Raw genomic sequence first — 27,067 nt, 5'->3', positions numbered from 1 at the left:
TGTGGCCCAGTAACTTGGTTTTATATTTGAAAATATTCCAGATCCCAACAGACCAGCAACTGTTAAAAAAAAAAAAAAGACATTCAATTGCCACTGAAGTTTCATCTCAAAGGAATTACAGTCACAAATAAATACATAACTAAAATTATTTAAGGATGATGATAGCATCTCAAGCTTGTTTCCCCTGTTCTCCCATATGGTCATGTAATGGAAATCAAATTAGATTTCATGACCTCCTATAGGTCTAGGAGATATATAAGAACAGCTCTTATATACCTTTTATCTCAGGATGAAAGCAAGGGCTATCTCCCCTGCCATGAGTACCTAGCTATCTGAATCTATGTAGTTCCCACATTTAGAGAACAGGAATGTAGATAACAAGAAGAGCTTCGTTATCACAATCCATGTAATTTCAGGATTTCAGACATAAATGAGGGTTCAGATGATGACAGTTACCAACTGTCTCTCAAAAAATTACCTGAATCTATTCGGTTCCTAAGTTCAGATAGTGAATAATACCTGAGATACACAATGATTTCTCCCTTAAAAAAAAAAAAAAAAAAAAGGAAAAAAAAGGAAAAATGGGTAGGAGACAATGACTTTACTCTTCCAGTATGAATTCTTACTAAATCCAACTCAGGGTAAGAGGTCTTGGCAAGAATAAGCCAAATTTTCAGAGTAAAAAAATTTTTTTGCAAACAAAAAGTGAAAAAAGAAGGACATGGAAAGATGCTGATTCCTTAGCCCTTAGAAGAAGTGATAGCAGTTTGAAGACATTTGGAGGGAAGTCTTAGAAATGGAAACATGAGCTAGAAATACACATGCATGTATATAGATAAAGCAAAGATGTTAACTGTGAATTAACTGTTAAATCTCGATGGTGTTAAGTTTAGGAGTGTTTACTATGTTTTCAACTTTTCTTTGTTTCATACGCCTTATTTTTTAGTTTGGAAAATAATTTTACAAAAGGAAAATAATTTTAAAAAATAAATTTTACAAAATTTATTTTACAAAATAAATTTTGTAATTTATTTTACAAAAAAAATAAATTTTACAAAACCCAAATTTTATTTGGGTTAAGAGCCAAATAACTATAAGACAAAAATTCCCCAAAATTCCTAGGCTTCTGATTCTTTAGTCTGTTGTCTTTCCAACTCTCTTCTCTTGCCCAGCCCCGGCTACAGGAAAGGGAGACAAGGAGGTGCTTCCATTGCATAAGCAGGGAATGGGCTAACATTTAAAACAAAATCGTCAGTTGCCAAGTGGCCATTACTGGCCTTATGTGCTCTCGCTCCTCCCAGGGCCCCTGGAGGTCATGGGATGCAAGCAAGAAGAGGAGTGCAGTGCCAAGAAGCCCTGCTCAGCTTCCCTGGGAAGCCCTGTGTCAGACCACGGCCATAGTGGAGCTGAATGGACACTGAGTCTCCCAGAGCTGGAAGCCCCAGCGGAGCCTGCAGAAAGAAGGAACTCGCCCTTGGGAGGTTCGGAGGATTAAATTGGCCAAAAAATGGCAAAGCCACTGTGAAATTATTTTAAAAGACACCTCACACACACCCCCTAGATCTATCCAAGCATAGCATAATGGAAGTATTTTCTATCAGTTGCCACCTCACTTAAGGCTATTTTTAAATTTTATCTCAGGTTAGCTGGCCAGAGTGTGTTTCTCCCTTAACTACCCCAAGCCCAAGACAAGGTAGTTGCTAGTCTTGAGTGTATATGTCATCTATCCATTCTGTTCATTCCTAAGAGTTAACTTCAAAACTCCACCCATATTTAAGTGGAGTGGCTAATCGCTGCCCTAAACAAGGGATCCGTTCCTCTCCTGGATGCAGAGGGGGAAAAGCCACAGGAAGCCACAAGTAGTGCTGTCTGAAGCTGCCAGAGCTGGTAAGAACCAGCTGGCTCCGGAGGGAGAAGGGAGGGAGGGTGAGCCCCGCCCAGCTGCTGGCGCATGTGTCTGCAAGCTGTCCAGGCTGCTGACATCAACAGTAATGTTGCAGCCCTGAGCTGACTCACTGACTAGCTTTCTTGAAAAAGGATGTGATGATAGAGTAAGTGGGCTCTCTTGGTTCAGAGCTGGAGCTCACTCTCATTCAAACATACTGCTGAGCCTTACAAGAGCTCAGTCCCGTGGACACATGAGGAGATCATGCTGCTAGAAATGACGTGGGCTTCCCTAAATTTCACTCGCTGAGAACCCATTAGGAAGCCTTTCCCACAAAACAGCCTTTGAACAATTCTAACCATGAAAAGAAGTTGCATGAATCTTACAAGCTTGCCTTAAGGCGCTGTGGAAGATAGAAAGTAACTTCATAATAGGAGACCTATGCCCTTAAGGTAAGAAGGTTCACGCTTATCTCAGTGACTCAAAGTGTTTCTGAACTTGCTCAATTTGATTAAATTAGTATTATTTAATAAGATCATTAGTTGGATGCATGCCATTAGAATCAGAATATACCCGGTATATAATTCCACCAGTACGAAAGGGCTACCATGAAAAATACTTCTCCCTCAGCTACTCAGTTTCCCTGCCAGTGGTGACTCTTACAATTCCTCGTGTCTTCCTCCACAGTCGATACAATAAATAAATAGGTAATATGTATTCTCCACCCAGTCCCAGCTCTTCTGCACTTATCACATTTTGTTTACTTTCACTTTTTATTTTAACACAATATGGCAGCCGAGCACACCCAATGTTGTGCACTCTGCCTTTTTATCATTTAAAAACAGTTCTCGAGGTTAGCACATAAATGGCTGACTGACTCCTTTCGACAAGTGCAGACTGTTCCACTGTGTGGATGTTCCACAACTTACATGACCTGTTCTCTGTTGAAGGGCATTTATGCTGTTTCTACTCTTTTATTACAAAGGATTCTACGAGGAATACTGGGGCTTGCAATCTTCTACACACATGGCAGAGGTAGGCGAGACAATAGGTAGGACAGATTCCTGGGAGTGTAAGGTTAGTAGTCAGCTGCCATATACTTTGGGAGAAAATACCAACTGGCTCTCCAGAATGGCTGGGCTGAAGTGTACACACATCAGGACGAACACTGGGCTTCTTTTCCTATACCCTCACAACACAAAAATGGTGTCATACCTTTCCCTCCTTACCACCTCAGAGCTTAAAACCGTATCTCAGTATAGGTTCCTGTTTTAATTCTTCCCTATTCTGAACAAGGCTAAAAGACCCACCATAAAGAATCTTCAGTATTTCCTTTTCTGTGAACTCTCTTGTTCATAGACTGCCCATTTTTCTTTTGGGCCATCAATCTCTTAATTCATTTGTAAAATCTCTTCATTTTTTTTAAAAGCCTATTAACCCTATCTTGCAAAAGACTTCTTCCAGTCATTATTCTGTCTTTCGATTTTGCCTATGATGGTTTCTGGTTAGTACATGTATTGTTAAGAAGTTGATTCTCTCTTATATGACTTTAGTGTTTTCTATCATTGTCAGAAGAGACTTACCTCCTGTTCTGAGAATAAAAACAAAGAAGAATTTCCCCATGTTTTTTTCTAGTTCTTTTTTGGTGACAAGTCATTTCAATGGTTGGTCATTCCAACTGTCCCCCGACAAAACCCAATTATGAATAAATCAAAGTTTCTCTGTGGAAAAAAAAAATCTTATGGGAAAATCAGGAGTCACAGATGACGCTCCCAAAGAATATGAGGGATATGTACTTAAAATGTTGACATCAACTGGTGTATCATAAAACCTGCTGTTGACCATGATGTGGCTTCTCATGATCAATTGTATGTTATAAGCACATGAGTTATGACAGATCAAGAGACAACCTCGTAAACAAAGGATGGAGAAGCTAGGCCCAAACTGGAAGCTATGAAGCTTTATCCAGATACGAGTTTTGGCCTCAAAAATAAATAAAAATATGATATCCAGTACTGGTAGTCAATGGAGAAAATAAGCTTATTTTCACAAATATTGATTCTGATTTCCTCTCAATGGATTCTTTGAGAAAGCCAGCAAGGGTGTGGATTAAGGGGTTGCAGGTGGCATCGACTAATAAATTTGGCCTTTTCTGAACATGGAGACACTGTGTCTCAGGAAAAAAATAAAAGCCCACTTCAAGTTCACAGAATGTCCTCTACATTGTGGCTCACACACCCATCCCTCCTATAAAACTCTCAGCATCTTCAGGGAGGATTCCCTGTTTTTGTGTTTTGTTTTGTGTGTGTTTGGTATGGATGTGTTTTCATCTAGTATCTCCAGTGTCTGGTACAGAGCTCGAAACATATTGGGTGTTCCATCAGTGTTTACTAAATGCGTTGCTTATGTTAATCCCATCTTATCCTTAAAAAGACAATTTTAAAAAGGAAAAAAAAAAAGCTTGTGTGAATACATGTTAGGAAATAGAGTGTATCGCTCTCAAGACCCCAAGAATCTGCTTCTAGACAGACTTCTCCTTAGAAACTATACACTCAACCTCAACTACATCATATTTGATCAATTCTATGATGTAAATTTTTTCACATTTTAACACCTCTCAAATAGGGATCTATCTTACAACTATAAAGGGTAATGTTTTACTAGCTTCCATAGTGTTATGTAGAGTGGTGCCTCAAAACACTGAACATGGCCTTCAACAGAATACAGAAATATGTCTGAATTCCAATGCTGACCAAAACCTCTCCGGACCGTGAAAGCTTGCTAGGTAATCACAGGTGTCAAGCACCCGAACGGTGTTTAGGACACAGCACGTACTCAGCAAATGTTGGTTCCCTTTCTTCTTAATGTGCAGAGGGGTACCATTTGCTCTTGAGTCAAAAAAGGAGAACGCAGAATTCAAATTTCAATACAGAAGACAGCAGCAAACGTGTACTGAGCCCCTGCTCAATGTCAAGTGCAGGAGGAGGCATTTATCCTCCTGATCTCCAGTATCTATGCTCTGTCTCTAATCCTTCCCAATGCGTACAGGCCAGCTGTGAATTTAAGAAGTCGAAAGTCAAATTTTTGGATCCACCAGTCTCTTCTATTAGTTCTTAGAGATTCAAAGTTCAAACTCCAGCCTTTCGAGTGAGACACTGCACCTTTATTCCTGTACTTTTCATATTGCACAACAGTGAAAGCTTTCTGAAAAGCTTGCAAGTGAGCAAAACACAACAAGGTTCTCAGTAAAACAAGTGTTCTTTGCAGAGTCCAAGGCTTCTTCTGGGGGCAGAACCTCCTTTCCCTGAGATGGGAAAATCTCAGGGATGAGGACCAAAACCTGGTCTCGAAAGAATCTACAGTCAGGTTTTTTTCTTTAAAAAATGACTTTCACTTGGACAAACACATGTCTGCTCTTGTTTTCTCTGTGTTTGCCGGTGGGTCAGTACCCCTGCCTCCCACTACAACCTGATCATTTCCTGTGTACCCTTCTGTTCTAACACCTGCTGATCACACTGAATTGTCATTATTTGCCCAAGAGTCCTCATCTCGGTGACTGAGCTACTGAAAGCCCCAGAGATCATCTTCCTTCTTCACATAGTACCAGACACACAGGTGGTGCTCACAAAAGACTGTAAAGATTGTTGACAAATTGAATGAAACCTTGGAATATGTTAATAAGGAGAATGACCTGAAACGACATCAAACACCTAAAGGCTACGTCACAGATCTCACTTCTGTGTACTGATGACCACCCTCCACACAAGCACCGCTGAATGGACCTGGGCCTGTCCTCTGGCAGCAATCCCTCTATAGAGTCCCCTTCTCACCACACCAGGGGTTCCCCAGAGCCCACAGTCAGGCCCTGCAAAGGAAATAATTTGACCTCAAATGACCCTCCGTGTTGTGGGCACAGCACAAGATCCAGGCGAGTTCAGCTCACAACTTAGAGCCTGGGGATAATAATCCCCATTTCCTCAGAGATGACCAACGGGCAAATTAAAGACAAAGACAAATTTGAATAGCCAAAAAGTCAGCAGTTAAACGTACAGCTGCTATTTGCCTCAACTCGCGCTCACTGTATTAAATTTCTGAAAATAGCTGGTCTCAGTCAGACCGTAGATAAGGACAGCTGCATCCTGCAGCTGGTAAACAACAGAAAAATCAGCAGCCGTAGTTCCCTCTGCGCTTCTAGAAGCCGCGGTGCTGTCCTTGCCAAAACAGAATGCCCGGTGCTCTGGGCGCTGTCAAGATTCTCCCAGTTGATTTTACAGAGCAAAAGCCAACCAGTCTCCAAACACCGGCTACTCTACTCGGGGGGCCGGGGGGAGACTCAGTCTCTGGAACATAGGTCTCCTGCGTGGTTTCTGGGAGGGTTCAAGAATCTCTAACAAAGGATCATTCCACTACAGAACAGCCCACAACAACCACCTTGGCTCCAGGCCCACTAGTTAAATTATGGTGGAGTTTTACTCTCTCTAATCTTATGAAAGGAGGGAAGAAGAAGGGAAAAGATGCCCAACTCCCCTGCCTGATGAGCCCCAATTCTTTTTTAGGGTTACTTTGTTTGTTTGTTTATTTATTTATGGGGGTGGGGAGGGGCAGAGGTAGAGAGAATTTCAAGCACATGTGTGGCTCAGTCTCACGACCCTGAGACCTGGACCTGAGCTGAAACCAAGAGTCCAGATGCTTAACCAACTGAGCCACCCAGGCACCCCCAACCAGCACCCATTCTTTACATTTGTGAATCTATGGTCAGAGCAGACAGCTGGAGTAACACTTGATGTTATTTTAAATCACTTTTTGTTTTTAAGATGATCATTTTTTAATGTAGATAAAATTCCTTTTTCCATCCCTTATCAAAATGAGACAATGGAGGAATACTGAAATTCAGATCACAGTTACTGCCGGAGCTAGCCATAAACATCACTTTACTACCTCGCTTTCTTATATCCCACAGTTTAACAAAACCGTATCTCATTTAATTCAGATTACCACTTGATTTCCCATGTTAAATGGAAATATCTGAATCCAAGAAATCATTTACCCAAGGTTTCCTATAGAGAAAAAAAAAAACAAAAACAAGCCCACCCCCTCAAAGCACCTGAAAAAAAGAAAAGAAAAAGGTTGCACTGGTTAAGCTTATTTGAATACACCCAGTCCAAGAAAGAAAAGAAAGTAGAGGGAAAGGGAAGGGGGGAGGTAGGGAGGGAGGAGGGGATGAGAGGTGAGGCAAGAGTAAACCTAGAAATTAAGTGTCTCAATTTTGTTGCCCTTTTTCTGACAGCCAGTGAGAAAGCAGACCATTATCTTCACACATACCATCACCTTTGTTTCTTCCCAATGAAAACATTCCCAGCCTGGGAACATTTGCTCAGGCAATAAGAAATAAATATTTGCCATTAGCTGGAATTTCCAGTTCTTGGGCACTGGACCCAGATGGCAACCCCAATGCCCCGCCGTGCCCTGTAAGCAGTGTTGCCTGGAGGTACCTCCCCACCAGTCAGTAACGAACCCCTCGGTGTTCAGGATTTAAAGAGCCCATTATGTGTATGCTTTGGGGCTACTCAGAAGCATTCGTCACCTCTCTTGCCTCTAGAGCCAGGAAATAATTCCAACTATGAATAAACATTCACCAGGTACTTACTGCGGGGCACACTCAACTAATTCGCACAACAGCTCATAGGACAGGCACTTGTCGTGTTGGCATTTCCTCAGGAGCAAACTGAGGCTGAGAGGCCAGGTAACTTACCAGAATGTTTCCCAAGTGATACGTTGCCAGGGCAGGAATTTAACCTGGCACACAACCCCACACTCATGTTCCCACGTGGAGTCATAATGGCCGATTCGCTCTACATCCAGCACTTCCCCTCATCCCACCCTTGTGGATTTATTCCCTTAAACTATGCAAGTAGATATGTTTCTTCCACTCGACCAGCTTCCTTGACAGCAATGACCCTGTCTTATACTCATCTTTGAGTTGCCCAAAGTGTCTGGTATAATACTATACACCTAATTTGTTATGTAATATGGATATGAGCAGAAAGTCACGTCATCCTCTTTGCTGTCTAGCAGGGGAAGCTTAAATCCAGATATGAAAGCAACGAAAGGAAATAGGTCAAACTCAATTCTCTTCTCCAGCTATCCTTCAAAAACAAAGGGGAGGGGCACCTGAGTGGCTTAGTCATTGAGTGTCTGCCTTCAGGTCAGGTCATGATCTCTGGGGTCCTTGGATGGAGTCCTGCATCAGGCTCCCTGCTCAGCAGGGAGCCTGCTTCTCCCTCTCCCTCTGCCCCTCCCCCTACTAATGCTCTCTCTCAGAACTCTCTTTCTGTCAAATAAGTAAATAAAATCTTTAAAAAGGGGGGGGGTGGATAACACAATTTATTTATTTAGTTGGCATTTTCCAGACATAGAAAAACAGAATTTATTGCTGGAAACCTGCCCTAAACATTCTTGAGACCAAAGAAAAATGACCTCACGTAGAATTTGAAGCTGTAGAAAGGAATGAAGAATGACAGAAAAGATCAATACGCAGGTAAATCCACATGAATCCCGACTGTGTACAATCATAATAATTATGCCTTTTGGGAGCTAAGAAATGCGTGGTGTTAAAATTCATGACAATAAAAAATGTAATGCAAGAGAAGGATAAATAGAATTAAAGTCTCCTAAGGCCGTTGTGCTGTTTGGATATAGTAAGAAGTACACACTGAGGAAACATCTCCCATAATTTAAGTGTGCAAGTTGTCATCTCTGTAGGAACCATTAAAAGTAAAGTAAAACATTTATAACTATCAAGCTGAAAGAGGAGGAAAAGTAGAATAATAAAAAAATACTTGATTAATCCAAAAGATGGCAAGAAAGAAGAGGGGGAAAAAAAAAGGGACAGGACAAATTGAAAAAAAAAAAAAAAAAATCAGCCAGTAGATTTAAACCCAAATATATGAGGAATTACATAAGAAATGTAACCACACTCAAATTTTCTAATTAAATGACAAACACTGTCAGACTAGATTTTTTTGAAACCTTAAATATATGCTATTTACAAGTCTTTCTTTAAATAAAGCCTCAGGGGAAAAAAAATCAAAGTAAAAAGATGGAAATAAAGAGAGAGCATACAATTTGGAAAGCTGTATTAGGGTTTTTAAATAGCTTTGGCAAAGTCCCAGTAACTTCCAACTATTGTCCCACTACTTTGCGGCTTCTACCAAATGCTGATGCCCTGGATGGGAAGAACGTGTATGATTTTGGAAGGCTTCAGAGGCAGACCTCGAAAAATACAACTCAAACCTCTGATAAAGAAAGAGTAGGGCAGGTGAATGGATAAGTAAGTAAGTGCAAGAAACCAATCTGAAAAGGCTACAGGCTGCGTATTCCCACCATATGACATTCTGGAAAAGGCAAAACCATGGAGACAGTAAAAAGATTAGTGGTTGTCGGGGGTGGGGTAGGAGGGAGAGATAAATAGGCAGAGCACAGAGGATTTTTAGGGCAGTCTCAATATTCTGTATGACAGTTTAATGATAGATATATGTCATTATACATTTGTCCAAACCTATAGAATACACAACTTACCGAGCTCTATGGTATGGACTTGGGGTGATTATTATATGTCAATGTAGGTTCATCCTCGGTTAAAAAAAAAAAAAAAAAGCACCATTCTGGTAAATGATATTGACAGTGGGAGACGCTATGCATATGTTGGAGAAGAAGGTATATGGGAAATCTCTATACCTCCCTCTCAATTTTGCTTTAAACCTTAAACTGTTCTTGAAACTTCATTTTTTTAAAAAAGGACTCAACAGTACACCCAAAAGTGAGTATTCCTGTATAATATTTTTAGTACATAAAGAAATTTTTTTAAAAAAAGAAAAAGTCAGACTCTGGATGTGTTTAATTAAAAAATGGCTAATAGGCCACCGTGGTTAATGATGGACCAGCTGTTCCTGACAGAGGTAGCTCAAAGGTACCACCAGGCTAATCCTTTGAGTGGAACAGAACGTGGGTGCTCTCTAGTTCATGAATAGAAAACAACATTAACCATTTTCAAACATACACACACAGTCATTTTTACACATTAAGTTTCCATTAACTCCTAGGGCCAAGTCTCAAGTCCCCAGCAGTACCACAATACACAAAGAATACAAATCCATCATAAAGTGGGAAGAATAAGTCTTGATTATGTCCCCCGCATTGTGTGTCTTGTTTGACTGAACTAATCTCAGAGATAACCTGCAGACAATTACATACTGTGCGACTAATAAGAGCTGGAAGCCAGAAATCCATGCTCATTGGCTATTCCAGTTAGAGTCAAGAGCTGGGTCCACAGTGTTGCTAGACAAGGATGGGCATTATTAAAACACGGACCGAGAAACTTCATATTGGCTTCTTAGCCTTCGTCATCACACACAGGCTACACTAGCACTACAGAGAAAGCTGTAGGATGCATTGATGCCACTCTCCCTTGAAAAATAAATAACAAAATAGATATTAGAATCTTGTTGGATATAGATGAGATAAGAGGAAAGAACTGAAAGGTGCAAGAGTTTGGCACTTGGGGACTACGTATTTTGTTTTGCATCTTCTTCACCGACTCCATGATTTTTGTTATGAATCAGTCTCTCTCTTTTTTTTTTTTTTTAAGATTTTTATTTATCTGACAGAGAGAGATCACAAGTAGGCAGAGAGGCAGGCAGAGAGAGAGGGGAAAAACAGGCACCCCACTGAGCAGAGAGCCTGACGCAGGGCTCGATCTCAGGACCCTGAGATCATGACCTGAGCTGAAGGCAGAGGCTTAACCCACTGAGCCACCCAGGCGCCCCTGAATCAGTCTCTTGATCAGTCTCCTCTGCAGAGACTTTGGGCCCACCTTTCCCAGCACCTATAACACTGCCTGGAATAAAGTAGGTGCTCAGTAGACATTCACGGACCACAACAGAATCATCAGAGAAACATACAAGTCATGTGCTACAGTCAATACCCTACCATCATCACCACCCCCTCCAAACAAGAAGTAACCCCGAAGACGAGAACCAGACTCTAAATACTGAGTATACAACCGAAAAATGAGACAGACTTGCAGAATACAAAAAAGAAGTAAATATTAGCAATTTTGGGGGGTGGGGGACCAGATCTGACCCAACATCACAAACCTCAGTTAATCCTAACAAGGAAGAATGGACTGGCACACAAACCGCTGTCTGCTCTCCCGAAACCACAGTGACGAGGGCCTCGCTCTCTCAATTCAGCACAAACAAAGCCCTACCTATCCTTTTTTGAGTGCCCCTTCAGCTCAGTCATCTGAAGAAATACTTTAAATCACAAAAGTAATGTGTTTTCATTGCAGAAAAAATAATAAAAAAGAAAAATCCCTTCTAATCGTACCACCTGGATTTAGTACTAGAACATGAACATTTATGCTTTTTCCTTTCCCTAATGCTTTTGTTTTCCCATGGTTAGATTTATACTGAGAAACCTCCTTTTCCCTTAAAAATTATGATCATCTTTCCACTTTATTTTTTTAATCTTTTTTTTTTAAAGATTTTATTTTTTTATTTGATAGAGATCTCAAGTAGGCGGAGAGGCAGGCAGAGAGAGAGGAGGAAGCAGGCTCCCCGCTGAGCAGAGAGCCCGATGTGGGGCTCGATCCCAGGACCCTGGGATCATACCTGAGCCAAAGGCAGAGGCTTTAACCCACTGAGCCACCCAGGCGCCCCTCATCTTTCCACTTTATCAAGTATTCCATGTTAACGAAATCCTAACACTGCATCAACCACATTCTCCCTTTCTTGTAAGTATTGTCGAAAAGACGGTATGACTTATTCTCCAGGATCTCCATCCTTCTTCAGGTCTGCTGCTCATCCTACCAGATCCTTCCTTAAAGGTCAGCATTCCAAAGAAGCCCATTCACGTTTGAGCCATATTCTGATACCGTCCTCAGGAAGTCACAAAACACCGGTGTGCGCCTTTGCATGTTTACCACCCATCTATTCATAAATATTTTTTTTCTGAAATTTCATATCTCAAAGAAATTAAAAATAGGCCAGGAGTTCAAAGACTACTTTCGGCATCAATTAGCCCCTATAAATTTTATCCAGTCACTTAAATTAAAGATCCTCCTGATGAATGTTTACTCCCATAATGAAGAAAGACTACAATGCTGGTATAAAAAAATAGAAGCACTTGGACATCTCAAGTATATAAAATTGAGTCCCTTGATATACAAAATTTGGTACATAATGGTCGTGAATTAGAGTTGATGGGGGAACCTCTCTCTCCCCAGCTCTTTAGGTAATGAATTTAGACCCCTGAAAAATAACAGCGACAGAATGGCCTTTTAAATTTTAAGTGGGGTTTTATCAGGTCTCGGTGGCAACATTTCCTTTACTTTGGGAATTTATTTGGAAACTTTAATTGAAGTTTGTGAGACCTAGAAGTCCATACCCAAACTTGTACTTAATGGATGGCCTTTCAGGGATGCATACCAGGTTAAGGAAAGGCTAAGAAAAACCAGTTATGTTGTGATCATAACTACCATTTAAAAAACACCTTCAGTGCATCAGGCATCCCACGTAACCTAATCTTAATTAGCCTATAAGGTTGGCTTACACATGAGAAAACGGAAGCAAAGAAAGTTAAGTAACTTGCCCTTGGTAAACTAGCTCATCAGTGTCAGAGCCAGGATTCAAATCCAGTTCTGTCAGGTTCCAAAGCCAAAGCTAAGTGACCATTTACTTAAGTTACCCCTATTAGTAAATCCCCCTCCTGGGGCCCGTCACTTCCCATGTGATGTGCAGAATGAACAAGCCTAAGAAGAAGGACCGATCAATCCTGTTACCCTCTGCTGTCAGCACCACCAGCATCCTCAGAAGGTAAGACTGAGTATCCCTAAATGACATCACAAGAAGTATCCTGGGGGCATTGGCCGGGGAGCAGGGGAGGGGGTGAGAATAGGAAAAAAGATAAAAATAAAAATCTTCCTTCTTAGATGTGTTCCAAGATGTGTTACGCAAAATGAGACTGTACATGAGATAACAAGATGCAGATCTGGCCATACAGTCTGATGCTTGAACGTACCCCAAACACGGTGATTCTCAACTTTGCACATCAGCATTATTTCGGGAACTTTTTCAAATGGTGATTTGTGGTCCTTCCCCTAGAGATTCTGATCTGACTAGTCTACAGTAGGGACCAAGTATCAGAATTTTCTTTTAAAGATTCTAGATGGGGGCGCCTGGCTGACTCAGCCAGTTAAGTGTCTACCTTCTGCTCAGGTCATGATCCCAGGGGAACTGGGATGGAACCCCACATCAGGAGAGTCTGCATCTCCCTCTCTCTCTCTGCCCCTCCCATCAACTATGCACCCTCTCTCTCTCTCTCTCTCTCTTTTTCTCTCTCTCACTCCCTCAAATAAATAAGTAAAATCTTTAAACAAATCCCAGTTTAAAAAAAATAAATAAAGTTCCTAGATGATTGTAATGGACAACCACTGAGAACCACAGCCCTCGAAGAGAAATGTATGTGAACCAAAAGACCTGATACCTGTATTTTTCCTTATTATGTATCAAGGAGTGAAAGATTAGTTGGGAAGACCAACAACCCAGGTACAATACCTGGGCGGTATCTTCCATCAGTCCCCGAATCTTCTCCACCACGTCGTTACGCCGGTGCTGGCGTAGGGCGCTGATGAGCTGGGCAAGGCTGGCCTCGGGCCCCCGGATGGTCCAGTGCTGTAGGGCGGCATAGGCCCGCTCATGGTCAGCTGTGTACCCGTTGGAGAAAGCAGCCACTTCTCTCTCACTGGCGTTGCACAGAAACTGGTAGATGTCCTTCCACTGGCTTCCGACCTGGGCTGCGACGAGTTTCAGGATGTCAATCCCTAAACCAGAAAGAAAATAAAATTCAAGACAAATCCAGGCACGGGAGGGAAGGTCATTATATATAAAGCTATTCTGTTCTAATGGACTCAAAAAAGAAGCACGTTCTCCCATTGTTATTGGTCAAAGGGAACGGACTGCCTTCTCTAAGCACTCAGCATCCGAAGCCCCTCCTGGGGACTAACTGGGTTCCCTGCTGCAAAGTTCACTTCCTGAATGCAGAGTGAGAAGAAGGACTAATCCTGGAAAGACAATATACAGCCCCCGAAAAAGCTGCTTGGAAAGCCAAACCCGAACGAAATAATCAGTGATTCCTTTGTTACTGCTAAAAACAAGAGTAACCCCATAACCAAAAAAGTGGTGACTTCATGAAATTAAGGAAAAAGTAAACCACAAGTTAAAACTGACATGAAGTTGATCCAACATTGTCTAGTTACGTAAAGGGTCTTCAGATTCTAGCAATAACGTCCCTTATGTCAACCGATAGTAACCAGCCATTCCAGCCCCAGGGAGGCACTCCTGCAGGACTTCTGGCTCCTGGTGCTCCAATCCTATGCTCAACAAGCAACTTTCTGATCTATTATTCAGTCTCATAAGCTGACCTGTACAGTTATAATGGAGACAGTAACCCAAATGACAGTATAGTAACAATCATGAGAGTCTCCCGGGTTTTATGTTAAGGCATTGGCTCTTGGAACATCTTTATTAACGTTCCAAGTGCCCAGATAAGACATAACACCTAGAAAACTAGTGATTTGCCCAATATCACAAAGGGAGCTGGGTGGAAATGCAACCCAACCCACTGGGCAGTGTACTGTCATTCTGCCATCGAGAGCTGATTTTCTAGATATTTTCACCAACAACTTTTGGGAGCTCTTGTAACTGTCACTTGTAAACTGGGTCAGTGTGGGTCTGCAGTACTCAGATCTGAGGAGTGCAGTGTGCAATGCCAAATCCAATCCCGAAGCTGCAAGCTCAACAGGAACCCTTGGCACAGACCCTCTGTGAGGTATGGCTTTCCCTGAGCGGCACGCTGTGGTGTCCTCCTCTTCACAGCACCTTCTCTGGGCATTGGACACTGGCTTTGCCCAAACTGATACATGCGGTCATAGAGAACCTCACGGCATGGGATCTGGCAGTTTTTTGTTTTTTTTTTTTAAGATTTTATTTATTTTTTTACAGACAGAGATCACAAGTAGGCAGAGAGACAGGCAGAGAGAGAAGAAGGGAAACAGGCTCCCAGCCAAGCAGAGAGCCCGATGCAGGACTCAATCCCAGGACCCTGGGATCATGACCTGAGCCTAAGGCAGAGGCCCCAACCCACTGAGCTACCCAGGTGCCCCGGGATCTGGCAGTTTACCAATTGACAGGGTGGGGGGCGTGGTGAGTCCTCTCAGCCAATACCACGTCTTTTAATGAAGCCATACCCACATGCCCAGATACCAGAGTTATAATAGTTAACAATGTCTTTAAAACACTAACAATTTAAAAAAAAAAAAAAAAGAGTCAAGTTTCCAAGTGAAGTGGGGGAATGGGGGAGAAAAGAGAATAAAGAAAAGCTTTCTTTTATAGAGAACTAAATTTTTCAATTAACTAGAGGGGAGCCAGGGGAGAACAATCTTTTTTTTGCTCCCATCAGTTGTTGGTGAAAATATCTAGAAAATCAGCTCTCGATTTTTGCCTAAGAAAAGAGCAAGGCTAATTTCAGAAGTTTCTTTGGAAATGGAGGACCTGGTGTTTCCTCAACATAAATCCTCACTCTGCGATGCCAACCTGTAAAGGTGGATGACCTCCAAGAGTGTATACACATCCTAAATCAACCACCCACAAATGGCTTTCAAAAACTAAGTTCCTAGGAGAAGGCTGCTTCCTTGTCAACTCTAAGAGTAGAATGCCACAGAGGGAAGCACTGGTACACTTTTCACATGATTTTCTCTGACAGTGTTAAATACACTTGAACTAGCTGCTTTTCAATTTTCAGGGCAATGTTTGGCCAGATACAGAGCTTTTGATTTCAAGTAACAGGCTCCTCTTAAAAAAAATAAAAATAAAAAAATAAAAATGCCATGTCTTACTTGAAACCCTTCAGGTAACGTTAAGGAGCAAAGTAGCAATTTGTGACTGATGTGGTAGGTTCTTCCAAATACCGAAAGGCATGTTAGTCCCTGAATCTTAATTTGGGTTAACTTGACGAAGGCCCACAGTGCCTTACATGAAAACATGACTGCATTTTCTTGTACATGGGACCTTTGCTTAAATCTTCATAATGCCAGTGATAGTGTGGCTTTGGGCAAACCACTAACTGTCATGTCCATTTCCTCATGTGTACAATGGACATACTCACTACAGTCCCTGGGGATGAGCTGATTAACATTTTCTATAGACTTGATTTATTTTTAGAAGTACCCCATCATTATAAATGTTCCATATACTGAACACTAAAACTTAAGACTAAATGCATTTCTGAGGCAAATACCCAGCCTTTATAGAGTAATTACAGAGTTTAAAAGGCTCAAACATAACAACAGATCCCTCTTCCAAAACCCAGTATTTATACTTTCTTTTCAGCCACAAAATAAAGAAAAAAGAGGAAAAAAGAAAAACACGAAGAATGGATACAATGAGATCTTCCATCAACCAACACTGACTGGAAGCTAAATATAAGGCCCACAAATCAGGTCTCATCTTATTTTTTTACTATGAAAACACGGAGTCAATGCGCAGAAACTGCCCCCGGGGCCGGCAGTGTTGTTCTCCACACCCCCTCTCATGGCACAGTTGATAAATCCAAAGGTGGCAGAGAGAACGGCTAGAGACAGCAGCCTTCTGGCACGGCTCAGGGTCCCAACAACGCAGCAGGGGAGGAGCCCCTGAGTGTGCTGTTCCTTGTCCCCACCCACCAAAGGGGAATGAAAAGCTTGCAAGGTATTTCAAGAATATTTGTTGAGCAGTCACTGCAGGTTACTGGGTTTGCTGGACTAATAACCTTTACAAAATTCTAATACAGAAATAATTTATCCCCAAGAAAATGAAGTAATGCCAATGAAACAAAATTTGTTGGGCTCTGAAAGTGTTCTTTGTTCAGAAAAAAAGTTTTAGGCAAAACTAAAGAATACAACTACAGAGAAAAGCAGGAAGATAATTAAACCAAATTAACATAGTAACCTGGGGGCTGGGGGTGGGAGGCGGAGGTTACTGGGTAAAGAAACAGAAGGGACTTCAAAGGGGGTCACAAGGTTCTATTTGCTAAACTGGATGCTGGGGAAATGGGTCTTCCTTTTATCTTATTACTTTATGATTGGTTCAAGGTCAGCTAGCTAGTTAATGGTATCTCTGTTAGTGGTATATGTAGTGTAGTGAGGAGCTTTATTAAGCTGGAATTATAAACGCACTTGGGGTTGGATATGGTGTGTTGTATGCTGCTTCCTCCTGGCCTGTTATTACTGACCAAGCAGATGTTGGGAAAGTTTTCCCTGGGGCTAAAAAGTTTATTTCTTTTCTTTAAAATTACAGCATGGTACCCTTAGGGGGGAAAAAGAGAGGTCAAACTTTTTCTGTAAAGGGCAACAGTAAACGTATTAGGTTTTGAGGACAGGGAGGTCTCTTGCAATTCCTCCTGCAATATGAGATGGTTCACCAAGATGATAGTTCACCAACCCCTGAAACTTTCAACTTGAAGGGACCATCGCTAAATTATCAAATGGCATAAAGATTTAGAAAAGCATTGTGTTAAAAAAAAAAAACAAAAAAAAAAAACCTTACACACACACACACACAAGATAATGCAAGCTCTCGCCCCAATTATGACTGTTAAATGAGGGTGAGGGAAATGGAGACCAACTCTCTGACTGCCAGAGTGTCCCCACACCTGCCCCATGAGAGTTCCAAGTTTTCATCCAGACTGGAGACAGATGTGTTGAATCCCTCTGACTACTTTAGCTGAAAATGAAGCCAAATATCTTTTTTCTTAGGTTAAAAAAAACACATCCCTCACCCCACCGAAATGCAGACAGGGGTGTGTAGCTTAACTTTGCTTTTCCTGTGATGTCAGGTCCTAGAGCTCCGAGAAGGAGTCAAGCAAGCCCTCATTCACGAGACGCTATTCTCACCAGGAGCTGCATGCAAGAAGGTGGCCCTGGCCCCAGGATTGAGCTTTCGAATTGTAAGGTGCTGGTCGTGGAAAGATCATGAACTTGGCCATCACAAGATAGGGTTTCAAATACCATGACCTGTTAGTCATGACCTCTAAAGTTTCGGCATCCACATCGATAAAAGAACATCACCACCTGTCGTCGCATAGGGTAGGAAAGGTGATTTATGGGATCAGTTAGTAAAACCGGTAAGTCAAGAGCCTGAGTACACACCGCTTTCACTTCCTCCATCCCCTCCATCTCTGCACAGACAAGTCATCGGGGCGATGGACCTAAAAGGTGGGAGGAGTTTTGCAGAGACTTGGGTTTCAGCGCCAGGACGGTAGGTATGAATGATCAAGGCAAAAGCCACAATCCTAGCTTCCTGCGCTTTCTGGAACCTCACCAGTACATGTCAAAAGTACCACCACACAGAAGGGCTCCATTCAGAGAAAGGCAAAAGTCCAAGAAAAAGACATGCAGGGTGTCCCATCAGTACTCACTGCTGACACTGCCCAGACCCCCATCAGAGAACATAAGAACAGAGGCATGAAGTCATCGACCAGGCTATTGTGGATGAAACGGCATTTTTCTTGTGCATTCTAAAATCCTGAATTAGATAGCATCTGGGTAACAACATTAACTTGAGTCTCTCTTTTTTTAAGCTCCATGTCAGCTCCAGTATACAAAAAAAAAAAAGAGTTCCACATCTTTTCATAAAAACCTGAATTGACCTTTATCATCAGAAAGGATATTAAAGCTCTTTCCTTTTAGAGATAAATATCCAAAATCTTAAGGAGTGCCTTCCTTAAGAATCCACATTAAAGCCTCACTGGATGGGGGACGAAGGCCAGGGATGACAGAGCCAGAGGAAACAAAGAAAGACTGTCTGTAACACACAACACAGCACCCAGTCCATACTCCACCCAGCTTCACACAGAACGAGTGCATGGGAGAGTGAGGAGGTTATAAACTCTGTGATGGTCCCAAATTCTCATCATTTAAAAGACTCGAACATTTCCCATGGCATCTCCTATACTTGAAATGTAACATTGGTTCTCATTATTCTTCTAGAAAGAGAGATAGGCAAATAATGAGAAAATTCCCATCGAGGCAATTAATACACAACCTCCTCCCAGGACAGCTGACGCCACAGTCACCCCCATGCTGGTTTCTGTACACACAGCAGTCTCCTGTGAGGTCCACAAACAACAGGAGACCATGATCTCAAGATTCCCGCCCCTCTATCATCTCCCTAATTCCTGCCCCTTGGACATTGCTGTTAATCAGCACACGCTGGGGCCTCAGGCTTTTAAGCTGCAGTTACAGGGCAGCGCATTCAAAGTACATACACAGCAACAAATGTCAAGTTCGAAATCTGAATACAAGTGTGGCTTTAGCCTTCCTAGAATTGATATTCTTCCCAACACAATGGCAATGTCCTCATTGATGACTTTTTTGACCACCCTCTGCCCAATCCCCATGTTGACTTTGACTACCATTATCTCCAGCACCTAGCACATACTAGGAATAGGATGGATGGATGGATGCATGGATGGATGAATCCCTTTTTTGTTAGCTTCCCCTCTTTCCTGATCCCCTAACCACCTTTTATCATCTCATTAATCTTTATAACTGCAGCCATTGAGAAGCTGGGGGGGCCACAGGCTAACACTCCCTTGTCGTGAAGCCATGCCAGATCTCATGTGGTCCCTGATGGGTGGAAGCTGGGCTTCCTGGCACAGGAACCAGTTCTTATGCAAGAGTCTCTCCCCTGGCGGTGCCCTCTCCCCCATCAGGGTGGCCCACCACATCCATGTCAGGCGCCAGAGGAAAAGTCTTCCGGATTCTGCCCCTGCAGAGAGGAGCTGTCTAGACCAAGATCTGTCTGGCCAGATTACACAATAAGTGCTTCTAAGAGCAACAAACCCGAAACATGCACATGTGTTTTGTAATAACTAGTATATCATAGGATGATTTAAAAATGGGCTACCAACAGGGATCACTCCCAATGCATCACACAGGAAACTGCTTTATCAGTGCTTGGGAGCTCAGAATGCCCCAAGTTAAAAATAGTCTGCCTCGTTGAAGTACAAATGTTAGAGGAACTGCTTAGACTTTATTTTAACCCAAAAGTTGACTTCTGAAGCTGAATTAATCACTATCTTATTGAAGGTTCAATGGGCAATCATAATAAGCTCAGATGAAGTCCAGAAGCTACTAAAACCACAGTGCAAAGATCTCATAAAGCTAATGATGCATTGTTTACCGAACTACCGATACAAGTTCTATCAAAACTATATATAATTTTCCGGATGGAAAAAACAGATATCACTGAGGCCGTGAGGAAAATCAATAACCTTTTATTTCATCCCATGGAAGAAAACAAAAAGAACAAGGTCGAAAATGGCTCCTATCTCCTGGTCTTAGTCTATGTCTGAAGCTGTTCATTTATTTATCTAACAAAAATGTACAGAGCAGCGACCACACCGACACTATTCTAGGCTCCGGGGGCATGGCGGGACATACAACAAAACCAAAGCCTTTCCTTGTCCTGGGGGACACGGGAAGTAATAAAATACTCAGTGATAGAGAGTGAGGCATGCTAAAGGGAAAAACAGATCAGAGACCAGGGATGGGAAGGCAGGACTGACATTTTAGAATTGGGGCCTCCTCCCTCAGAGCTAAAAGGAGGCCTGGCTGAAGTAACATTTAAATTAAAAAACATTTAAATCATGCTGAAGTAAGACAGCATGTCACGCAAGAATGTGAGACAATGGACTCCTAGGCAGAGGGAACAGCGGGTCTGGGGAAGGAAGGGCGTTGGCATGCACAAGGAGGAGTAGGGAGGCTGGTGTGGCGGAAGCCAGTGGGCAAGGGGGAGGGTGACAGGGTCACAGGCTGAGAGACAAATGGGAGTATGGATTGTTCTGGGTCTTCAGGCTGCTACTCCGGGTGCAACAAAAAGTCACTGGAGACTTTTAAACAAAGTCTCAATGTCTCAGTTTTGAAGGACATCATTTGACTTCCATGTGGACAGGATCATTCTGGATGCTGTGTCAGGAAGACATGGAAAGTGCCCAGGCAGAGGAGGAGCCCACAGACATCCTCCAAGGGAGGGGACTGACTTCATTTGGGGCAGAGGGGCCACAGTGGAAATGATAGGAAATGGTCAACTTCTGTATATATTTTGAAGGAAGAGCTGATGGGATTTGCTACCGGGTTTGCTAACTATGGGGTGTGAAAGAAAGGGAAGGAGGCTCTCTCTAACGTTCTGGCCTGAGGAACTGGAAGGCTGGAGGGGCCTCTTTCTGCAACGGGTGACTGACGTGGGAGTGTTGTTTGGAATTTGGTTTAGACATCTTAGCTGTCAAGCATCTAGACATCCGGGTTGGTCACACAAGTGAGAGGATATTTGCATGTTGCATCCAGATACGAGAACCAGGTTGGATCTATGCACTTGGGAATAAGGAGCAGATGGACGGTCTTTAAAGGTCTGGGTCACCACAGGAAGGAGAATGTGCAGGCAGAAAAGAGGTGCAAGTCCTCAGCCCTGGGGCCATCCACTGTTTACAGGTCCTGTGAAAGAGAAGGAGGCAGCCAAGGAGATGGAGAAGGAGTAGCCAGAGAGGTGGGAGGAGGACCCCAGAGAACAGTGTCCTGGAGGCCAGGGGAAGGAAGTGTTCTGGGCAGAAGGGAATCAAGTGTGTTAAATGCTGGCGACAGGCCAAGCACAGGAAACTAAACTAACAGTTCAGTTACAATCATGTTGTCAGACTCTATAGAAAAGATGCAACATCGTGGCTAAGATCCTGCCATATTTCACGGATTCTAAGACATCTGAATGCGTATTTGAATCAATGCCTTTTCATAGCTTGGTCACAGTGGGTTTTCTTCCTTAGTGGAATATAAAAAAAATGGTATGTCACCATCAGTGGTGTCTTAGATCTGATAAAACATAGTAAAAGTCATTATTTTTTTAACATATAAACTTGAACCCAACTACGTTTTAAAAGTCGACATAACATCAACACACTTAATGTGTCAAATTCGGTGCACAGCCTTTGATGTTAACAACCAGTTATTCGTGAAGAACGAGCAACAGAAATCTAGAAATTCCTCCTCCTCGGCAAAAACTGCTTACATAACACCTGATCAGGCTGATTCAAGGGCACTCATTTTTAAGAATTTTTTTTGTTTCTATTTGTATTTTAGTCCTCTGTGGGGAAAACGCTAATTTGTCTTTCAATACCCCAAAGAGCTTAAATTTAAAAGCTGCTAGTTAGGTAAATTACAAAATAAAATACGCATTTAAAATTTAAATACCTTCTCCATAAAGCCTAGAGGAAGACGTTATCAGTGGGCCAACCTGGGGGGGTTGGGGTGGACAGCAGGCTGTGACACCACAGGGCAAATGCCCCTCTCTGGCCACTTTGTGCACGAGATGATGCTTTTTAGGCTACAGTGATAAGAGGAGCTTTTCCCCTGCAACAGTTCTGTCCACTGTATAACTGACAGACATCCTCAGAGGTTAAACAGAAAGGTGCTGTCTGCCGGAAGTGGCATCACTGGACACAAAGATGGAAAAGGCAGTGGGGTGAGGGGTTCATGGGGAAAAAAGCCGCTTCCAGCCGCTGGAAAATCACTGTGGTAGGGTAGCCCCTAGGGAGGGGGCAAAGGACACGGTGGCCTCTTCAGTGAGACATTGTACTCCCTTCAGCCCAGCTTCCTGGTGTTTCCACTTCAAGTTCTCATGGGAAATGTGGGCCAACAGTAAGGTGACGTCTGGAATTTTTGACAAGGTGGCTTCAGGCAAAAAAAGGAAGGTTTCTCTGCTTGCAGCTGTCTGCTATCTGAGGCTGGGAAAACCCAAGTTCAACAGATGCGACCTCTGATTAGCAAAGCACCTCTGACTTACTGGTCACAGCCTTTATTTATTACAAGAACCCTCGGAGCCATAAGCCCATTGGGTATCTGGCTTTCGAATTTTCTCCTTTCAAGCAATCGAAGAAAAAACCGAAAAGCAGGAAATCAGTGTGACTTCTACAAAGGACAACTCTTGACTGATGACAATTTTGTAGTTGGTTTCCTTCAGAACAAGCTGGGCTTTGCTAAAGGCAATAACGTTTTCTTAATGCCGTGTGATTAAAAATAAAAAAATCAGCCATAGAAACCTAGCCATTTCCAGCCTCAGGTGATTCATGGGAAATCCAGACTGTAAGAATCACGGGGCAGTATCTAGAGTCAGACTGGCGTCCAAGTTTAAAACCTGGCTTTGCCACTTCCTAGCTGCGTGACCTGGAGCAAGTTACTCCCTCCACCTCAGTTTCCCCTTCTGCAAAATGGTAATGATAGTGGTCTACCTCCCAGAGTTATGGAAATTAGGTTAATATTTAGAAAATACCTGGAGCAGGATATGGCGCTCAGTCAGCGTGAGATAAGTCTTTGTTGAAGAAAAGTAAACAAGATTTAATGGCAGCAAGAGAGAGACCTTTCTTATAAGGTTAGAAAAATAGATTTCATAATCACAGTGTAAGAGGTCATCTTTGCATCCCAGAATCACTTCATGATCTTGCCTATGTCAATACTAAGAGACACCCCACAGGGTCACTTTAGGGGGAAAAAAAGGGAGTGGAGAAGTACTTATTATCCAATTCCTAACACACTTCATTTGTTCTTCTCTGAATGCTGCATAGAGAAGTTTTCATAATTCAGTTGAAATGTTTTAAGTCATTCCTGAAACCTGATGGAAGAGAATATTGATCCTGTTCAAATGGGGCATATGAGGCAGAGCTTCTGGTTACTGGACATCTGTCCCCTAACCAGTCACTGAAACTTTGGGGAAAAACTCGTGCCAGAAACGCCATCCCTATGAGACTGCCTCCCTGGAAAGAGGAGGAAGGCTGCAGAGCTGGGAATCCAAGAAAAGGGTTTCCTTCACAACCCCCATAAAAACCAATTCTCCTGCACCTGACCCATCCTAAAGGAGGAACCACAGGTTGGGAAGGAAGGAAACACATTTCCTAAACCTATCATTGGAATTCCTAAGGACCAGAACCAAGAATGCTGTTCTTGAGTAAAACCTAAATACAATGCAGATGAGAAGGGATAGGTTTTGCTTGTCTGCTAGGTAATGTGGGACGATGTCACATATAGCTCTGCTTGAGCAGTGGCTTGTGGATCGGGGAAAAGATGGAAGAAACAAAAGATATATTACCAGAAATTCTCCGGATCTAAAAGGTAGCACGCGTCAAGGACTACGTCCTGAACTTTACACAAGCAAATTACTCCCGGTTCTGAAGCAGCACTGTTTCCCCCAAAGAACAGTCTTTACAACCAGATTGGGATACTCATCTTATACAAATAAAGTTATGCAACCAACTTATGCAAATACGAGGTTTAACCCCCAAGCCAGCTAGTCCACACTTGAACTTCATCTTGGGGTTTCAAGCCTGAGATATGGAAGCAGTTTGGCTGTGGACTGTGTTTAACTTCACCATTCAGTTTTTGCAACACTGAAGGATAGGACTTCAGAACGGAAGATGTTAGAGATAAATGAATCCAAGTCCTTCGTCACTCCAGTGAGCACCACCAGGCCCCACAAGCTCCATCCCTTTCCACAGCTTCCCTCTCCTTCAACGGTGGCTCACTGCACCTGTCCCCCGGGGCATAGGGTGCTCGCCACCCTCAATGGCCCCAGGCCACACTATCACCTCAGCAGTGCTCCTCACACCATGAGGGCAGGCTGGGTGAGCAAAAGCCTTTTGTCTCACCCTCAAGAATGCTGAGAACCAGATGCCATGTGCCACACTGTCAGTTCCCTTCAAGCTCTTCTTGTGCTGCTCAGTCAGGCCTTGAGGTGTATTATGGCCAACGTTCTTAGTATAGATGTTTTCTCCAAAGCCATTTTTCCCGGCCCCTATGACTCACTAAGTCTCACACTTAACGGAGTTCTACTTGTGTTGAACATCAGATACAACTGTGTCTTACCCTGACATCAGCTCTGCATAAATGCTTAGTACAGCTCAACTTCCTGACTATCCTCTGAGGAAAGGGAGAAAGGAAAAAAAAAGCCGAGCTGGCAGCTTGATCAATATTACAGATGATCTCATTTGATATTTAGAAACAACCCCATGAGACGGGAGTTCTGTCCACATTCCAGATAGAAAAACTGAGGAGAGGATCAGTAGCTTGGCATAGTTGCCTAGTGAGGGCCGAGGGTCAAAATCGGAGAGTCCAACCCATCAGCCCTCACCCCTCACAGCACCATGCTACCTCCCCAGGCAAAGCACCGCGTTACCAAACCCGTCTTTCCTGAGTTTTGGTTGCTTCTTTGAACATACATCTTTTGAATATGTCTTTCGCCAACTCCTACTTCCCTTCATGGCATCATAGAAAAGGAGAAAATGGAAATAATGGACAAATGAGTTACAACAATATATTTGCAATAGTCTAGGCTTCAAATGTCTGCCCACACCACACCCCTCCTCCTCCAAACACTGGAGGGACACAAGTCAGCAGCGCTGTTGCACACTCGTTAACCAGCTCGGAATTCAAGGCCAACTGCCTGAGTGCCAGTCCTGGCTCATGATGGACTTGAGGTATGATCTTTGTCAGGTCATGCAACCCTTTTGTGCCTTCTACATTCTTAATATGTAAAATGGGCATGATCCTGACATTAGAAGGTTGTTCTAGGAATTAAATAAGAAACTACCTATAACCACAGAATAGTGCCTGGCACACACTAAGCATTCAATAACCATGAAGTATTATTTCTCCCTCTTCCCCCAAACCAGTGTGTCAATAATAAGGCTTTACACAGATTCCCTTGGAGCAATTTCCTTAGAGAGCAATTCTGGACAAGTAAAACTTGAGTTCAAGTCAGAGAATGTCAAGAGCAACCAGGAAGGTGCTCAAGTGCCTAAAAGACCGGCTAAGAGGTTGTAAAGAAAGGATAAATGAAGTGGGGGATGATTCTGCCTCTTCAAGGTCAAGGTGGGAATGTTCCACGTAGACTTGAAGAGCTTTAAGCATTTCTTTACTTTCACCTGTAGCCGAGATCTAATTCATCTCCAGCCATCAGCTTCTTCACTTCTCCAAGTCTGAAATTACCCAATTAAGATGATTAATTAAGCTAAACATCACCACCACCTCCAGCCCCCACTGAATGACCACCTAGGGGCCATTAGCATTCCCATGAAGGCAATCCAGGGAGAAACAAGCCAGAAGATGTCCCCCTCCGAAACATGCCTTCATCTTTCTCTCCCTCATTCACTCCTGAGTCCCTGAGGCCAAACGGCTAACTAAGTTCTCAGGTCCCACAGCCACAGCCTTCAGTAGCCTCACAAGCAAACAGCCTCTCCATTTTGTCATTCAAGAAACTGGAGAAAATGCTCTCAAACCACAACAGCCTTTGTACTGGGCAGAACCCTATAGTCCTCTGAGCAGAGAGGCAACATGGAAAATATAAAAATCACCGTCCCAGGAGTTAAATTATGGCCACATAACCCTGGGCAAGGCACTGTTCTTCCCTGAGATTCAGGTACAAGTGTACCCTCCTTGTGACCAGTACAAAGCTATTCTCGGGAACTCTGCTGTGGCTGGGGTTTCCTGGCCCATAGGAGACCACCAAGGTCTCCCTCTGCCTAAAAATTCAGAAATGCACGAGAGCCCTGGACACAGCTTCTCCACTGCAATGGAGGTGACACAGTTGAAGAAACTGAAAGACCCAGAAGTAGTTTTCTAACCGCTGCTTAGTCTCTACCATGCTACCAAAATGTCTCACACTCTCCCTGAAAGCTCGCACTGTTACTGCACATTCTCTTGGGCCTCCCCAATTGTGCGTCCTGGCTTAAGTGGAAATTTTCGCTGCCCCGACCTTACTCTCGTGCAAGCAGGAAGGCAAGCTCTCCAATGCGGCAGTGAGCACACAGGCCTATCTTCGGCATCGGGCGTTGGTGTGGGGCTAAACCTGGCCTCTTATCTCTGCCCTGCAGCCCCTGCACTCTACTCCCCGGCACCCGCAGGATCAGTCAGGGCAGTGTTTCCCTGGACAGACTTCGATGGGACGGCAGTGCACTCGGTCACAGCAAAATGGCCACATAGATCAAAATCAGGCGACCCTGTGGTGAAGGGTTCAAGTTCTTTTATTTTACAAACAAAGTTGAGAATCA

At 43.1% G+C, this 27,067-nt stretch overlaps 1 protein-coding gene across 1 annotated transcript in view; it reads right to left on the bottom strand.

Moving 5' to 3' along the window:
* The window catches only part of TNFRSF21 (TNF receptor superfamily member 21), a 65,567-nt gene that overhangs the window by 8,322 nt on the left and 30,178 nt on the right, over window positions 1–27,067 (bottom strand). Inside the window, exon 4 of the mRNA XM_059400293.1 lies at window positions 13,501–13,766. Coding sequence (XP_059256276.1) covers window positions 13,501–13,766 — 266 coding nt within the window. The remainder of the gene's footprint in view (window positions 1–13,500; window positions 13,767–27,067) is intronic.

The sequence above is a fragment of the Mustela nigripes genome, chromosome 5, assembly GCF_022355385.1.
Source record: "Mustela nigripes isolate SB6536 chromosome 5, MUSNIG.SB6536, whole genome shotgun sequence".
NCBI classification, from domain to species: domain Eukaryota; kingdom Metazoa; phylum Chordata; class Mammalia; order Carnivora; family Mustelidae; genus Mustela; species Mustela nigripes.
This window is presented reverse-complemented; position numbering and strand designations above follow the sequence as displayed.